This window comes from Cuculus canorus, chromosome Z (genome assembly GCF_017976375.1).
Source record: "Cuculus canorus isolate bCucCan1 chromosome Z, bCucCan1.pri, whole genome shotgun sequence".
NCBI lineage: Eukaryota > Metazoa > Chordata > Aves > Cuculiformes > Cuculidae > Cuculus > Cuculus canorus.
The window spans coordinates 12,204,200-12,222,850 of record NC_071441.1 but is presented as its reverse complement, the minus strand read 5'-3'; the positions used below and the strand labels follow the sequence as shown (position 1 = coordinate 12,222,850).

General features: G+C 39.4%; 1 protein-coding gene across 3 annotated transcripts in view; it reads left to right on the top strand.

Moving 5' to 3' along the window:
* Positions 1–18,651, top strand: part of SGTB (small glutamine rich tetratricopeptide repeat co-chaperone beta) — a 49,546-nt gene that overhangs the window by 9,519 nt on the left and 21,376 nt on the right. For 2 of the 3 annotated variants that reach the window (XM_054054051.1, XM_054054052.1), the window contains exons 5-11: positions 4,659–4,758; positions 7,076–7,180; positions 10,005–10,143; positions 10,234–10,296; positions 12,620–12,657; positions 12,905–12,988; positions 14,412–18,577. In XM_054054051.1, the coding sequence (XP_053910026.1) occupies positions 4,659–4,758; positions 7,076–7,180; positions 10,005–10,143; positions 10,234–10,296; positions 12,620–12,657; positions 12,905–12,988; positions 14,412–14,523 (641 nt within the window). In that variant the 3' untranslated portion in view covers positions 14,524–18,577. Of the gene's footprint in view, positions 1–4,658; positions 4,759–7,075; positions 7,181–10,004; positions 10,144–10,233; positions 10,297–12,619; positions 12,658–12,904; positions 12,989–14,411; positions 18,578–18,651 lie in introns of those variants that run through there. The other variant, XM_054054053.1, reaches the window with a different exon arrangement.

The following is an 18,651-nucleotide window of genomic DNA, read 5'->3' as shown; positions in this document are numbered from 1 at the left end:
ACGTCTCCTGGGTCATTGGTGAACAAATCCTGGCTGTTTGTGAACAGAGAAGGCCTCGTGGGGGATGTGATGGTTGGAGGACGCCTGGGACAAAGCGATCATGAGATGATAGGGTTTTCAGTTCTGGGTGAGATGAAGAGGGGGATTAGCAAAACAGTCATATTAAACTTCCAGAGGGCAGACTTTGGACTGTTCAGAAGGCTGGTTGGCAAAGTCCCATGGGAGACAGTGCTTAAGGACAAGGGAGCCCACGAGGGCTGGGTGCTCTTCAAAAATGAAATCCTGGCAGCTCAGGAGCAAGCCATCCCCATGTTCTGGAAAAGGAGCCAGCGGGGAAAAAAACCAGCTTGGTTGAGTAGGGAGATCTTGAGAGGCATCAAAAAGAAGAGGAATGTCTGTGAGCTTTGGAAGAAGGGACAGGCATCTTGGGTGGACTACAGGGAGGAAGTGAGATCGTGCAGGGAAAAAGTCAGGAGAGCTAAGGCCCAACTAGAAATCAAATTGGTTAAGTCTGTGAAAGGTAATAAAAAATCATTCTACATATACATTAACGATAAGAGGAGGGCTAGGGAGAATATTCAGTCCCTACTGGATGCAGAAGGAACAACAGTGACAGGGGATGAGGACAAGGCTGAGGTACTTACTGCCTTCATTGCCTTAGTCTTTAATAGTAAGGGAAGTTGTTCCCCCTGTGTACAAACCCAGGAGTTAGAGAAGCAGAATGAGCTCCCATGATCCAAGAGGAGGCGGTAAGAGATTGCTTGCCCAGCTAGACACCCACAAGTGTATGGGGCCAGATGGGATTCACCCAAGAGTATTGAAGGAGCTGGCGGATGTCCTTTCTAAACCCCTTTCTATCATCTTCCAGCGGTCCTGGCTGACTGGGGAAGTTCCACTGGACTGGAGGTTGACTGATGTTGTGCCCATCTACAAGAAGGGTTGCAGGGAGGATTCAGGGAACTACAGGCCTGTCAGTCTGACCTCAGTGCCAGGGAAAGTCATGGAACAGGTGATCTTGAGTGCTATGATGAAGCACATGCAAGAGAACTGGGTGATCAGGCCCAATCAACATGGGTTCATGAAAGGCAGGTCTCACCAAACTAACCTGACCGCCTTCTATGACAAAGTGACTCAACTACTGGATGAGGGAAAGGCTGTAGATGTAGTCTTCTTGGACTTCAGTAAAGCCTTTGACACAGTTTCTCACAGCATTCTGCTTCAGAAACTGTCAGCCTCTGGACTGGACAGGCACACACTCTCCGGGGTTGAAAACTGGTTGGATGGCCAGGCCCAGAGTGTGGTGGTAAATGGAGTTAACTCCAGCTGGAGGACAATTACATGAAGGGTTCCTCAGGGCTCAGTACTAGGTCCAGCTCTGTTCAGTGTCTATCAGTGACCTGGATGAAGGCATTGAGTGTACCCTTAGCAATTTTCCGGATGACACTAAGCTAGGTGGAGGCGTGGATCTGCTGGAGGGTGGGGAGGCTCTGCAAAGGGATCTTAACAGGCTGGACCGCTGGGCTGAGGCCAATGGCATGAGGTTTAACAAGGCCAAATGCCAGGTCCTGCACTTGGGGCACAACAACCCTGTGCAGTGCTACAGACTAGGAGAAATCTGGCTAGAAAGCTGCCTGGAGGAGAAGGACCTGGGGGTGAACATGAGCCAGCAGTGTGCCCAGGTGGCCAAGAAGGCCAATGGCATCTTGGCTTGTATCAGAAGCAGCGTGACCAGCAGGTCCAGGAAGGTTATTCTCCCTCTGTACTCGGCACTGGTGAGACCACACCTTGAGTACAGTGTTCAGTTCTGGGCCCCTCACCACAAGAAGAATGTTGAGGCTCTGGAGTGTGTCCAGAGAAGAGCAACGAAGCTGGTGGGGGGATTGTAGAACAAGTCTTACGAGGAGGGGCTGGGAGAGCTGGGGTTGTTTAGCCTGGAGAGGAGGAGGCTGAGGGGAGACCTTATTTCTCTTTACAGCTACCTGAAAGGAGGTTGTGGAGAGGACGGAGCTGGCCTTTATTCTCCCACGTGACAGGGGACAGGACAAGGGGGAATGGCCTCAAGCTCTGCTAAGGGAGGTTCAGGCTTGGCATCAGGAAAAAATTTTTCACAGAAAGGGTCATTGGGCACTGGAATAGGCTGCCCAGGGAGGTGGTTGAGTCACCTTCCCTGGAGGTGTTTAAGGGGCATGTGGATGAGGTGATGAGGGGCATGGTTTAGGGACTGTTAGGAATGGTTGGACTCGATGATCCAGTGGGTCCTTTCCAACCTAGTGATTCTATGATTCTATGGGACAGCAAGATGGTGACCAAGGGGGTAAACCCCTTCCCACAGTAGAGGAGGATCGTGACCACCTGAGGAACCTGAATATATATAAGTCTACGGGACCCGATGAGGTGCATCCCAGAGTCCTGAGATAATTGGCTGGTGTGGTGGCTAAGCCACTCTCCATGATATAAGTCATGGCAGTCAGGAGAAGTGCCTGGTGAATGGAAGAAGGGTAACATTGTGTCCATTTTTAAAAAGGGTTGAAAAGACAACCTGAGAACTACCAACCTGTCAGCCTCCCCTCTGTGCCTGGGAAGATCATGGAACAGATCCTCCTAGAAGCTATGCTAAAGCACATGGAGGACAGGGAGGTGATTAATGGGAGCCAGCATGGCTTCATCAAGGGCAAATCCTGTCTGACCAACTTGGTGGCTTTCTATGGTCAGGTAACCGCAGCCGTGGGCATGGGTAAACCAACGTATGTGATCTGTCTAGACTTCTGTAAAGCCTTTGACACAGTTCCCCACAACAACCTTCTCTCTAAATTGGAGAGAGATGGATTTGATGAGTGGACGGTATGGTGGATAAGAAACTGGCTGGATAGCTATATTCAGAGGGAAGTGGTCAATGGCTCAAAGTCTAGATGGAGATCTGTGACAAGTGGTGTCCCTAAGGGGTCTGTGCTGTTTAATATCTTTATTAATGATACTGACAGCAAGATCGAGTGCACCCTGAGCAAGTTTGCAGATTGACACCAAGCTGAGTGATGTAGTTGCCACACTGGAAGGACAGGATGTCATCCAGAGGGACCTGGACAGACTGGAGAAGTAGCCCTGTGAGAGCTTCCTGAGGTTCACCAAGGCCAAGTGCAAGGTCCTACACCTGGGTCGGGGCAATCCCGTTTTCAGTACATGATGGAGGATGACGTGATTGAGAGCAGCCCTGCAGAGAGGGACTTGGGGGTGCTGGTCAATGAGAAGCTTGACATGAGCTGGCAATGTGTGCTCGCAGCCCAGAAGACCAACTGTGACCTGGGCTGCATCAAAAGAAGCGTGGCTAGCAGGTCGAGGGAGATGTGTAGATGGCGGGCCTGTAGAAATGAAACAGATAAGGTTACATTCTACAGATATTTTGAAGGTATACATGCAAATATGGTTTCCGTTTGTCTTCTCACTGACAGGCATTGCTAACTATAGCTATAGTCTGGTATATTGTTATTGAGAAGAAGTGATTTTGTATTATGTGATGATACTTGGTTACTTATATCTGTTTATTAAACTCTCCACATTCACAAATAAATGAAAGTATAATTGTTCTTAGTACAGGTATCTAGGACTGATTGCTCCACAGTCTTTTGGTTTCTGTCAGAGACAAAATGTTGCACTGACTGAACTTCTCCAGCCTTTGCTTATGCAGTTATCTACATCTGTAGTAACCTGTTGACCTATCTGTTCCCTTACTCATTTTGGGAGAGGGTAGAAATATTTTGCCAAAGTACAAGGAATGCAGTGGAAGTCTATTCCTGAAAATTTCTTGACAGGAAACGAAGTTTTCTGTAGGATCTAGCAGGGTGAAGATCTGTAGTCACAGACCAAGGGACAATCTTAAGCTTGGGCACTCTGAACTAGGACTTTTCTCCGCTATGCCATGAGGAAAGGAAGAAACTGCCAGAACTGCCCTGTGGGGAGGAAAGGATGTGTAAGATCTTCTGTTTTGAAAGACCTCACTCAGAATTTTCTTTCTATAGAGAAATTATATTTTTCAATGATGTTCAAAATATGAAATATGAAATTTCATTATAGAGAAGCTTCTGAGCTTTGTCGGTGAGAAATTTTACCTCTGAATCATTTTAGAACTGTACATGCTCTTCATTATCTTAATGAATGAATTATGTGACATCACAAAAATGGGGATTATGTGCTTAGTTTTGCTTTTTTGATTTTTCATGTTATATGAATAGTTACAACCAAGTTGTCGGGACATGTGAGAAAATCAGACCAAAAAGGAATTAACATATAGCCCGTTGGATTATGAAGCTTGCAAAGATAGTTAAGACTGATGAATGTATATTTTAGAGTGGAACTGCAATTACAGTTATACTTCTCAACAAAGTGATGTTTGCTTAACAGTGGAAACTAGTTGAAAAGTGTGAAATAGCACGTTGAGGTGGGGAAAGTGTATATAATGGACTACAATGTACAGAATAAATTGTACAGCCATAGCAGATACTTTTATTTGCATTATTCCATGCTAATTCCATTTAAAATATTGTATCTCAAAAATGTGCAGTTGTAACTACCTTAGATAGATGTTATAATGTGGCTTCTCTATTTCTATCAAACATAGCACTGTATCTTTTAACTACTTAAAATCTTTTTTAAATTTATTTCAGGTAATAATCATATGAAAGAAGAAAACTATGGTGCTGCAGTGGATTGCTATACTAGGGCTATAAAACTGGATCCAAACAACGCAGTCTATTTCTGCAACAGGTAAAAAGGAAATGATACACACTTTTCATTCCTGAACTTCATCAACATTGAAGATAAACTGTGAGGTAGATCAAAACAACACGAGGCCAGAGAACTCCACTATTCACAAATTTAACATGTTAAATGTGTAAAAGTCTAAAGCAAAAGTGAGCTCAGTCAGCATATCTGATCTATCAGTTAAATGTGTAATATGGGCTTCAAAATTATTTGTTACACTTGAGATCAGGTTTTTGTGAGGGATGATGTCTGTATTAAATCATAATGTGGGCTGTGATTCCCAGTCTGTTGAGAGTAGCAAGAGGCTTTTTTTTTTTTTGGTATTCTAGTGATTAAGCTGCCATCACCATCTCCCCTAGTATTTACTTCCCCTGGGAAAAAATATCACCAATGTAGGAATACCATTTTGGAGATTTCAAGCATTGTATAAATGCTCAACGTTTTTATGCATCACCTGCTGAGAAATTACAAGGCTGTTGCTGTAGTTTCATTGCATAACCTATTCACCGTAGTGAAGACAGTGACATGGGAGCAGATTAAGTCCAGAAGACCATGTTAATCCAGCATCAGACCTATGCTCTTTTAGTGTACTGCCCTGAAGACCAGCGTAATAGCAAAGGCAGTGTAGTCTATGAATTTTACTGGAACTAGCGTGCCTCTAGAGCCACCCTGCTTTACTCAGAGGCACTCTTCAGTGCCTCTGTTACTAGAAGGATATATTAACTTAAGTGCTGTCAATCAGGCCTTGTGGCACTGTACCCAGTGGATTTTTCTGGTTTTGGAACTGTGCTTCTATTAGTCCAGAGTTTAGTTTGTGATAAATACAAGTGAAAGATTCAGTGTTTTGTGGCAAGCATAAAGACAGAGGAAATGCACAGTTTACTAATATTTTACATCTTTAAGATTAGACAGTTTAAATACAAAAATCATTCATTTTCCTTGAGAAAACTGATCACATAAGTGATTTTGGGTATAAAATGTAAATGTAAGACCAGATACAGAAACCTTCCAAAATCACTGAAAATTTCCTGAATTGAATGGGCTTAGGCACCAAACTGTAATTGGCAAGAGCAGAAATATGTCACACTATACATCATTACATATCAGATTTGTAAGGACCAAAATTAATCTTTATATCAATAAGCACAGTGTTGTTTGAAGTTATTTAAATGAAGACAAGCGGTTGCTTGGAGTTTTGTGACTGATGCGGTATCTGAATAAATATAAACCTTATTCTTATCTTTCTTAAGCTAGTTTGGGAGAAATGGAGACATACTGCCTTCAACAATATTGCATTTTACTCACAGCAATGAGAAAAAGAGAGGGATTAGATGCCCTCAAAGTTTTAACTGGCCATATAATTTTTTTTAAACAGGAAAAAAAAATTTCCTGTTCAAACATGAGAGACTAAGCATTGTCCCCAGCTTTTATCCATACATCGCTGGCATCTGTGGAGTTGGACAACTGTTAAGCAGCCTAAATATTTACAATACATAAGTAGTCCCATTCAGAAGAGATTTTCATCAAAGTCAGAAAAAAACATGCAATTTGAAAGTTATCACAGGAGAAAGGGTTGAAAAGAGTGATGATTGTAGTGTCTAGCATTCCTATAAAAAAGAATGCTTTATGCAATAGAGATACTGTCATTTCTACTATAGTTTTTTAATCAAGGATGAAAAAATTAGAATGTTTTGAGACCTTTCAAAGTGGGGAAGTTTTGATTATTAGTCTGTTCCAATGCCCTTTTTAATTTGGGCTAGTCTTCAGTCCTATCGTATAAGTTTCCTCAGCATTCAGTATTTCTCTTGTATAGAGATGCAATTGTAATTTAGTAATTGAGACACTATTGAGAAATGTCCTGATTTACCTGCAAGCATGAATTTCCTGTTAAAAAATCACAGCATTCCTTTGAATGGCAATAAAACTGCTTCTTGCTGTAAAATGCCAGTTGTATTAAATACTTCTGCTTAATGATTCTATGTAAACTGCTACTTGAGAGTTTCATTTCTTCTAATAGGTTTTATTACGTATTTTGTGTATAAATATATGCTGGATCTAAAATGGTTCCTTAGAGTTATTTATGCTTTGTGTCCTCAAAGGTGAGTGCATCTTCTCCAAGGCTCTAGTCTAGCATTGCACTTCAGCACATACTTCAGAACATTTACTCATCTATGAAATTGAGGAAGATTGAGGCATTGCCTGAATAGTGAATGAAAAGTCAGTAAGATTAAACTAGTCTTAAAATTAGTCATGGACACGTGAGCATCTAAGGTTATTTTTTTGACAAAGCTCTTTCCCTTCCCTGATGTCTTCCTTTTAGAGCTGCTGCTCAAAGTAAGCTCAACAACTACAGTGAAGCAATAAAGGACTGTGAGAGAGCCATAGCAATAGATCCAAAGTACAGCAAAGCATATGGAAGAATGGGGTAAGCTAATACAAACCTGAGTAAACACTGAATACCCAAGTGTAAATCACCATAGCATCTGAAATAAGTGGAGCTAGGTTGTTTTACTTAGCTGACATTCTTGTCCTGAAAGTGTGGCAATTTTCTGAAGCTGTCTCTATCAGGCTGTCAGCTTTTATGCATGTGGTTGATCTCAGCATTTTTATATTGAATTTTCAATGTTCTTCTTTCAGTTTATCAACTTTGTATATCAAGTTTAGAAAGTTTTAGAAAGTCATGATGTGTTTCTACCTCCTACCTACCTAATGAATAATCAAAATTCCGCAGTTGGAACAGTGAATCTGTTAATGATGCTGTTAGAGAAGAGAATCCTAAAAGTATTGGGGCTTTACAGTAGCAGGAGTAGAGGCTTAATTTTTCTGTTGAATAGCTCTGTGGAAGCACATTTTAGCAAGACCAAGCTGTGTTCCGTTGGTAGTTTTTCTCAGTCATGTCTGAGAAATTAACAGTATAACCTCCTTAGGTAGTGGGTCTGATTAAGTATTATTTGAAAAAAAAGTCACGAATGTTCTGAATGGGTTATCTACTTGAATGAAGGGCCGTTCTTCCAAGAGGAATAGCTTTGCATTTTCAGTAATTGAATGTACTGGGGGGGGGGGGGGGTTGAAGGCTGCATAGGCTTTTTCAGCTTATATCTATACTAGTAAATTAAAAAGTGCTTGGGATTGTTCATTGGGTCAGCTAGCACAACATGGCCCGTGTCCATACTATTAAAATCTAGTTTGCAGTATGGAGTGGCCACATCCATACTATCTTCTGCTAAGTTGTGTTGACCTGTGTTGAATGCTGAACTGTGTTCCAAAATTGTCTAAGATAATGATTGCTGACCTGGGACAAAACCATACCAGCCAGCATTTATTTAAAGTTGGATTCTGTCACTTGAAAACTTTCCCCAATGCCATTTATTTTACTAATACAAATGTAACATAACTAGCTTTTGAGATAATTAATACATTTTGAAATTTTAGGGACTGTTTAATTGGTTTTGTCCTATTTAACTCTCTTTAAATAGTTTCTTCATATAGCACATCCAAGATCCCCTGATTTCAGTGAGATGGAGGGAAGCTACAAGGCTGATTTAACTGGGAATGAGATGTTATTTTAGAGTTTTGGGTGTAAGACCAGTGTGCCTGGTGATACATTCTCAGGCAATCAAGCTGCCCATTTTTTGATTGCCTGGTTATTTTGATAGAGGATCTATTTTGAGCTACAAGCCATTGCTTAACTGAGCAGATGGGTATAATAATACTTTTGGCCTAGGCTGGATGAAGAAACAGTGCTTGTTTACTAATAACTGAAAAAAACAAGTGCGGAAACCACCTTCTCAACAAAAAAATCCGTATGAGAAAGCTGTGTTTGCTAACTGCATTAGGCAGGCATATCAGTTTTTCTTAGGATTTGACAGAAACTCTTTATATGTCCCAGAAAGATGCAGAAGTGCCACAGGAATATGCAGAGATGGGAGCCACGTAGACAGTTCATGACCCTGAAAGAGCAGTTGTCTGGATAGGAATTGTGAGCAAGGAAACTGTTGGTTACTGTTCCTTCTCATACTGTGTTCCAAAAAGCAGAATTGTACATATTTTCTCTGTAAGAAAAACATAATTGCATCACAGGGACACTGGATTGCATATCTTGTCTGGTCAGAAACTATTTTTGCAAGTTAATGGGCCAAGAGAGAATGTTTTTTATGGTAGTAGCTGTGATAAGAGAGAAAACATTAATATTGTGTGGGTTCCTCCAGGATCATTACTGGAAACTCCTGGAGTTTCCTGCTCTTATTGAGTTTATAATTACTGAGAGTGATGACTGTGACTGATAATGTCTAACACATTGGGCTCCCTTGCTGAGATAGGTTAAGGTCTGTTCATGGACGTTAGCATAGGCTTATCATAGCTTACAGTCTGTGTAGCACACCAAAGGGGGACCGGCATAGTAAGTAGCTGAAGTGGGTTATGCAGATCTTTCACAAAATGTGGAGAAGATCAGTTTAATTTTGTATTCAGTGTAAATTGAAAATACAGTAAAAGATAGAATTGAAGCTGCAAACAGATGGACTTCTAGAATAGCTCAAAGAAAGATCATATTTTAAATGTAGTAGCTAATCGGATTTGAAAACAGTTTAAAAAGTAGTAGGTCTGTCCTGTGCTCTTGTGACCTGCTAAAGAAGAATCTTTGTCAAAACGTTAAGCAGGCTTACCTGATGCAAGGTTTCTTAAAAGCATGTTACTTAAAGATGTTAGTACTATCCTGTATAACCTATTTGTTAAGCTGTTGAAGATCTAAAAGGACAACCTTTCACTGATCCCAAGACAAAATTCTATCATGATGGAACTTGTGGTTCTAGTATTTGGTTTCTGGAAGCTGCAGAATTCACCGTATCATCCATCTTCTTACCCATGTACTTTTCTGAATAATCTCTTAGATCAAAAGGACAGGACGAAACACTTAGATGAACTCCTGAGCTTATGCAAAAAGTCACAGAAGCTGGATCCAGCTTGTGCTCTCAAATACAGACTAAATCACTTGATGATGCCAAGGAGTTTTTAATGAAACTTGTGTATATGTGGTGCACACATTGCAAGATGAGTTCCTGAGGGATCTTCTCTGCTGCAAAAATAAGAGCTCACGCTAAGCAGTAGTATGACAATTACAAAATTTGCTTTAACTTAGTGCTCAAGCTATAAATTAGTTGTGAGATACTGTTTTACTTAGAACAGGAAATGTATCATTATGTTTTGATGGTCATTTATATTCTACCTAGGATTTCTTTATTTCACATTAGGTTGGCTCTGACTTCAGTGAATAAATATGAAGAAGCAGTTACCAGTTACCAAAAAGCACTGGATCTTGATCCAGAGAATGACTCTTATAAGTCAAATTTGAAAATAGCAGAACAGAAGCTAAGAGACATGTCCAGTCCTGTAAGTTAGCTGTTATCTGTTTATTTACAATAGTTTTAACTGGGTTTTGGTAGGTAAACTTACTTACCTTCAATTGCAATTTGTTTTTAGACTGGAACTGGACTGAGTTTTGACATGGCCAGCTTGATAAACAATCCTGCCTTCATTAGTATGGTGAGTATATTTCAAACTTTACAGTATTCTTACTATTTCAAGTTATCTCTGACATCTTTAAGCATGCAGAACTCCATGAGATGTGCAAACAGTGAATATAAATAACATACAGTGCATTCCTTCACTTCCAACACAATGGCAAATTGTGGTTTTGTCCCTCAAGTAGGTTTTTTTCCATGTATGGCTTTCTTAGCTTAATGGTATGAATTGACTGAAGAATGGAATTCAGAGAAAAAATGCAAAAAATATTTATTTCCTTTGAGAACTCAGTTAAAACTTTACTGCCTCTCTGATCGCTTCATTATCTATCAGAGCTAATTCACAGCAGAAAAGCAGCAGTCTAGGAGGTTCCTGGAGTGTGTGGAAGACAACTTCCTCGCACAACTGGTGAGTGAGCCGATGAGGGAGGGTGCCCTCCTGGACCTGTTTGTGAACAGAGGAGGCCTTGTGGAGGATGTGATGGTTGGAGGACGCCTGGGACAAAGCAATCATGAGATGATAGGGTTTTCAGTTCTGGGTGAGATGAAGAGGGGGATTAGCAAAACAGTCATAATAAACTTCCAGAGGGCAGACTTTGGACTGTTCAGAAGGCTGGTTGGCACAGTCCCATGGGAGGCAGTGCTTATGGACAAGGGAGCCCACGAGGGCTGGGTGCTCATCAAAAATGAAATCCTGGCAGCTCAGGAGCAAGCCATCCCCATGTTCCGGAAAAGGAGCCAGCGGGGGAAAAAACCAGCTTGGTTGAGCAGGGAGATCTTGAGAGATATCAAAAAGAAGGGGAATGTCTGTGAGGAGTTAGAGGAACAGAATGAGGCTCCCATGATCCAAGAAGGGGTGATTAGAGACTTGCTTGCCCAGCTAGACACCCACAAGTGTATGGGGCCAGATGGGATTCACCCAGGAGTACTGAAGGAGCTGGCGGATGTCCTTTCCAAACCCCTTCCAGTGGGGAAGTTCCACTGGACTGGAGGCCAGCTAACCCAGTGGGTCCCTTCCAACCTAGTGATTCTATGATTAGGACAGGACATTTCAAACAGTGCTTGCTACCACTTGGAAATAAACTGCATGCAAGACAGATCAATACATCTTGTCTCATATTAAGGTCCAGATAATAGACTGCAGGCAAGGAATAAGTGAATGAGTTCTCCATTGACATTAGTGATTAAATAGCACTGGAAGTCTGTGTACCACTTCACTGGCCACATGATGTACTGAGACAGTCTGCATCTGTTTAGAGTCAAAGATATACTCTTCAATATGGAGCTATCTGTGAGGAAAGGGTTTTTTGCATCATTTCCAGAAGATGCCTAGTCAAGTAGATAAAACACAGGGCATTTAGCCAAGAATGAATGAATGATATTTCCTGTGCTGTAGTTTTTTCATTGTGTTTTTAAGGAAAAAAAAGACTCACTGTCTGACCTTGAGAAAGTTATTTCTAGCCTGTATTTTGGGCCCCTAACCTAGATCAGTCTTGTTAGTGATGGAAGATCGTATGTTACCCATAGAATTGACCAGATCAATAAAATGAATGTGGTATATATCTGTTTTCTGTAGTACTTTTAATAAGACAGTGAATAAACCTATTGGGCTTGTATTCATACAGGCACTGATTTCTGTATGAATTATGGTAATAGCTCTAAAACACCACCTGGTTTATTCTGTAGTATTTGTCCATATAAACCCTTCCACAATGGTAAAATAATTTTTCAAGTATGTTAAAGTATCTTATGAATGAGAAAATTAAATAACCTTATTTGCTTACTACAAAGTAAGAAGATGTGCAGTTACTATAGAAGATATATTTTACCACAAAAACATGGTACAAAATAAGTCCATGCTTTGGTTTACTCTGCAATTTTTTGTGGCTATAATCTTAACAGTTTATACCCAGTAAGAACAGTAGCTGCAAAACTGATTTGGTCAGGCTGAGAATCAACAAAATACAGATGTTTCTCCATAAAGCTCAGTGGAAAAGCTTTGTCCTTGGAAGTCTTAAGGTTTTTTTTTGCTATTTTTTTGGTACTGGGTGTCAATTCTTAATGTCTTCTTATCGTGTATTTCATGTCTGAATGTATAACCACTATTTTTTTATCTGACATGTAACAAATTGTCTCAGTTTCATATCCTTGAAATATATTACTGTAATGATTCTTTTTGTTAGAGACTGTACATCTCTGTGCACATAAACTTAGCTCAGTTTTGTAATAAAACACAGAATATACCACGTGGGTTTTTGTTTTTTCTATTTCCCCACACACATTTTCCTTGATGACACGTAAGTAATGAATGTGTTACAATTTCAGCTATGTATTCTCTATTCTAGGCTGCAAGCTTAATGCAGAATCCTCAAGTTCAACAATTGTAAGTATTAAAATGGAGTACCATTGAAATCAATGTCTGTAGGAGTTTAAAATAATAAGAGAAAAGGTGGTTAAGTGCTGCATTCCTAGAAATGTAATTTTATATTTGCTTACTATCAATAGAACTGCTACATTTTTTAGTTTTGGCAGCTTATTTCCTCACAGCAAGTCAAAATATATCTATCGTTTATTGCTTACTGTAAAGGTCCATGCATGCTCCAATGCCAACACCGTGTTACCTGTTGCAGGATGTCGGGGATGATGTCAAATGCCATTGGTGGCCCTGCTGCAGGTGTTGGTGGCCTGTCAGATTTGTCCAGCCTGATCCATGCGTAAGTGTTACAAATTGCATAGTTATAACTTATATCTGTAGAAGCATCATTGTGCAACATCTATTTAAAGGAAATAGCATCACACTATGGCCTGGCCCCACTGTCTGCCTGATTATTATTAAAAGAGAGAACTTGAAGACTTATTTTCCACTACCTTGTTTGTTTGCTTGGTACATTTCCATCAGTTGGAATGACTGAACATGCTCAGTTTCACTTTCTGGTTCTCAGTTTGCTTTCTAAATGTCACTTGATGATAATGCTGCTTCAAACCTTTTAAGTGCTACAACAGGTGCTTTCAAATTGTGCTGATGAATTACTACCTGATATACCAAACATGAGTTGGAAAAGCTACAGATTTTCTTAGCACAGGTTGCAACATGTTCTTCTCTGGCACCCATTCATTTAGAACAGGAAGGATTCAGGGAACTTGGTATAATGAGTAGCAGCTTTTAGAAAAAACAGAACCAAGTCTTTTATAGTGTAATAATCATAATCCATCTGGAAGAGTCTACACAAGAACACGTGATTTGCTTATATGGCAAGACCTTGTAAAGGACATACAATTTTACTTTATTTCAGCATCCTGGCCTGTTTCAAACTTTTTAAGTTTTGCCCCCTTGGGGCCAAGTAGTTGATAATTCATATTGCAGACAGGAAATCAAGGGCTGTTTTCACAAAAACCTAGTGCTACACCTAGACCTATGAAAATGGTAGTTTCTCTTCGACCTGCACTGTGGTTTAAAGGAATCTTGATAATTTGCTACTTGGGCAAAATGCAGAAGTTAAAGAGAAACCATGACAGGCTAATTCATGAAGTACTTGCTTTTCTTAGTAAAGCAATGTTATCTTTTACATGGAATTTATCTCACCTCATAATTTAACTCTTAAGCTATAACTGTTATGGAAATGCATCTGTTAATCTTTCAGTCATACAAGATGTAAACCAGTAATTGTACACTTGCCTTCTACTAATGACATCTTTGCAAGTACAAGTTGGTAGCTGCACGTATTTCTGGAAAAACTAATGTAAGGTTGCACTTCAACTACAAGAGTAGTTATCTTAGACAACTAGAATGGATCCTCTCAAAATGAAGAGTGTAAGTCAGCAGAGCAGATTTCTTGCTAAATTTTAGTTTTAGTATACAAAGTAAGGTAATAGTTTTTCTTCTGTGTTATCAAGTAGAAGTAATAGTCCTACAGAATGAAAATGAATATCTGATAATCGCATTTGGAAAGACTTTAAACAAGATATCTCTAGTAGATAACTACAGATAACATGCTGTATCGTCTTAATCAAGGTATCTTTACTCTTAACCTTCCTATAATGGACCTGTCAGTTGTATTAGGATATTGTGTGTTCTTAAAAATGCTGCTGATCAGGTTTTTTGCACTTACCCATTTTACTTAAAACTGTTCAATGCAGGGGGCAGCAGTTTGCACAACAGATACAGCAGCAGAATCCAGAGCTCATAGAACAACTAAGAAATCATGTCCGGAGCAGATCTTTCAGTGGCAGTACTGAAGAGCATTCCTGACTTAAAGGAAGCATTTGAATTCGAATAATATATAACCCCAAAATGCATACCATAGTTAATAGCAAAAGTACCATTGTAACTCTTCTGCTTGAATAGAAGACAGAAAATTCTTTGTGCGTGTTTGCAAATAAGAATAAATTTGTTAAACAGATCTTTTGCACATAACTTGGAACATATCGTTTATGTATAGTAACTCCTCAGAAAATCAATACACTAAATAGGTGGTTTATTAAAATCTCTAAGTAAAAGTTGTTTTCAATACATGCATTAGATTGATCTCCAGGGCTGTTGAGTGGGGGGAGTTTTGTAGTGGGCTGATCTTGTCTAACAGCCTAATTGTAAAATCCTAGTGTAAAAGGCACATTATTATTATTATGGTGAAAATCATTATGGTAGTACTCTGTCAAATACTGAAACAACAGACCCATTTGATGTGCCCTTTTATAATGAGCATTAAGTCAGTGCCGGACTATAACATGTACTTGGAACTAATGCTTGAAAAGTCTGTTTCTTTAAGCCTGTGGAGGGTCTGTCATTAGTAACATGAAATAATTTTACACTTCGTTGTGCAGGAGGGAGGGAGATGGTTGCATATGACAGAGTACCAGAAGAAATGCACAGAAACCAAAATGTAACTTGGCTTGGGAAAGGAAAGAGTATTAAGAAGTTTTAGGCTTTTCTACTGCCATGTACACCCTCAAATCATAATGGTAGCCCTGGAGGTCAGCATTCTGGCACTATTTTCTAGGCATGGCAAACTGTATTACATTCCATATGTATGCAGTATTTAACATAAGCTTAAAATTCTTAACTGTAATAAGCTAAAACTGATCCTGTGATTGTACATATAACCACTACTGAAAATTTATCAAAAAATAACTGCCTTAGAAAGAATTATTCTCTTTCTGTTCTTGTGTGATACATTACTGGCTTAATTAACTCTTTTTTAAACAAGTTTCATTACACATTTCTCACTTCAAGTTATGGTTTATATGGCTAAGTTAAAGTATTATACTCTAATTTGGTTCCTGCCCTGGCTTTTCTTGCTCAGTTAATCTCTTTGGTACAAGGAATGCTTGTTTTCACTCCAGGGAGGTTCTCAACACTCAATTTCCTCTTTGTATATCAAAACCAATTTGAGGAGCCTGCTCTGATAAGTAAGAGAAAGTGACCTCTGCTGGCCAGTTAGACCGGAGAAAGTAGGTGGAGGAATAAGGGTAGACTCCCAAATGGAGAAATACACAGGAAGTCCTGGATCTCAGATATTGTATCCGATTCATTGTGTAGTCAAAAAAGAGCACTTTACGTAAAAGCAAGTGCAAAATTCGGGGCTAAGTCATGAACTTAATTAACAAATGCTACTTGTGCATCTATTGTATGATTCTTCCCCTACTAAAAAGGGAGGAAAAATGCAGCTGGATCCAAGCAGAAATGCAAAGAACTGGAGAAAACACAACAGTAGGAAATCCATATTACCATCTTTTGAATAATGAGGTAAAGCTTAATAGAGCAACTTAAACAACTTTAAGACATTCCACGGTTTATTCAATAGAGCTTCCCCACACACAGCATTAAGATACCTTTTAAAATTCTCTATGTAAGTAGCTGTAGCTGCCTTTCTGAGGTTGTAGAAATACTTGGGCTTAACATTAAATACATTTTCCATTCAGATCCTGAATCTAATCCATTCAATGAAACTGCTACTTCAGTTCTGTTACATCTAATAACACAGGATATCATTTACAAGAAAGATAGAGGCTGGAGGAGGGCTACAACTGCTGTACAAACATTGCTTGGAGGAGTGTGTTGTGTCAGGAGAGAAACATTGCTTCTAGTATACCTTTTGTTAAACATCATAGTTCGTCTTGGCATTCTCTGCTCAAGGTGAGTTTTACTGTGATAAGGGGAACCAGTAAATCCAGAATAGACTGGAGAGTGCTGCACTAGGAGTCACATTCAATTTATCCTTACTTTGTGACAGCAATATTTATGGAGTCAGTTACCTTTGTACTTAAAGACTAGCGTCAGGAACCTCTTGTTCTTCAAGAGTCATAGAATATGACAGTATTTAATACTGGCTGTAAAAGTTCTATCATTGAGTACAAGTCCTTACTGGATTTACAGGAAAACTATCTTCATGGTTAAATGGAATGAAGCATTGGTTAGTTATCTGACAATTACTCTTGAAATGATCTTTATAGAGCAGTAACTTTCATTTCACGTACCACAATATTGTCACATTAAGCTTTTTACTCCAGCACATATAATCTGTAACCAAAGTATTGAATCTTTGATGGCATTATCTAACCCTTTAGAAATGTGCTACAACTGGCACAATACTTAACTTGTAAACATTCTTTGTTTCTTGTGTATTAACAAAAAGGGCTTTATAGCCCAAGGGAAAAACAGTGAAACCAATAACAGGAGCCGTCATACATGCTTTTCCATTGAAGCCAGGAACAGAGGGATCACATTTATGCTATAATGTATTTTGCCTTGAAGAGGATAGATTGTTTCAGAGAGTCATGCAATATGTCTTAATCACAGGGTGAGGAAGGAATCTTTTCCTGTGTAATAACTGCACTTTATTTTGCACTAAAATTTTTCATCCTGCTAGCTTAAATAGTAAACCACAGTCCTCATAAATGCTGCTTTAACTTAAGGTCAATTACAGTTACCATTCAACTGAACAAATATGCATTTAACACAGAATTGGTTTTGTATCATTACTGTTCCATCAGCATATAAGTGTGCTAACTGTTGGCGAATAAGATGTTTTGCACTTAAATTGTAAAATCCTGTAACCTGCTTGCATGGAAATATATTCTTCTAACTATGCCTGACCATAAAAACACCTGAGGAAATATTCAGGTTAGGAATTGTTTTAGTTGCACTTTTGGTTTTGTAACAAGTAGAAAGTAAAATCATTCATCTATACTGCGAAAGAACTAAGTCTGCAGCTTTGGATTCATATTATGTTTCAGGGCTACAGAAAGTCCTACTGGCAAAATGCAACTCGTCCACCATTTCTGTATCTCTCCTACCTCTTATTACCATATGGTTACATCTCTTTCAACTGCTGTCAGTTTAACTTGAAAACAGATTATAAAAATAAAGTTATTTACATTTTTTGTGTGGATGGTTGTGGTTTTACTGTTTTAGTTTGTTGATGTATCTAAACTCAGAAGTAAATTGCATTCTTTAATACCTGTTTATGGTGGTTGCTCTGCATTTTATAAGATGTGCGAGATGTATTTTTTATTTCTTTTTTTCCCCCATACGGACTCATTCCCACAACTTAGTAAATAGGTCCTAAATGTTAAAATTGAATTCTATACTTAAAGGATTTTATACACAGGAAAGTCTTAAGTAGAATACTGTCAAAACTAACTAAGGTTTCTAAGTGCCAGTATGGTAGCTGAGAAATATGACAAGCCACTAAGTGGAACCTTTAACACTACTGTAACTAGTCTTTAACGGGGAAAGCCAGTCACCATTATCTGTATGGTCTAAACAAAGCTAGGGAAAAGTACATTTCTGTACTTGGTCAAGTCCTGATTTCCTTCCCACATATGCTTTGGAGAACTTGATCAAGGGCTTCTATGCACAGTTTCGTTTCTCATTTTACTGAACACCTACTAAAATGCCTCTGGCAGGGGAACATGCCTAAAATGCCACTGCTCAGTTTAACACTAACAAATGCCCCAGTTCTGCTATTTCAGTAACAGACCTGTCACAGCATGCCTTGTGTTGCACAGACACAACTCCACAGAAGGCTGCAGCTACTGGGGACACATCTGCTGTATTTTACTCCTTTTCGAGGGCTGAGCCACAAACAGCACTTTCTCTGGCCTATTCTCTCTGCTTTCTAGCTTCTAGCAGCACCTCAGCAATGCCAGCTGCAGCCGCTCACCTCACGCCTTTATCGGACTCTACTTCTTACAGCTATGCGTGTACCATGTAAATACACTGCCATGCCAGGTAACCCAAAACATTTCTTTGAGGGGGCTGGATTCCAGGAACTTGTCTGGAAAAGGCCAGTTCCTTCCAAGTGAAGCAGTTCTGTCAAAAGCACAATTTTAACACTGTTTATTTTAAAATAATTAAAATAACAAAAAAAAAGTATTA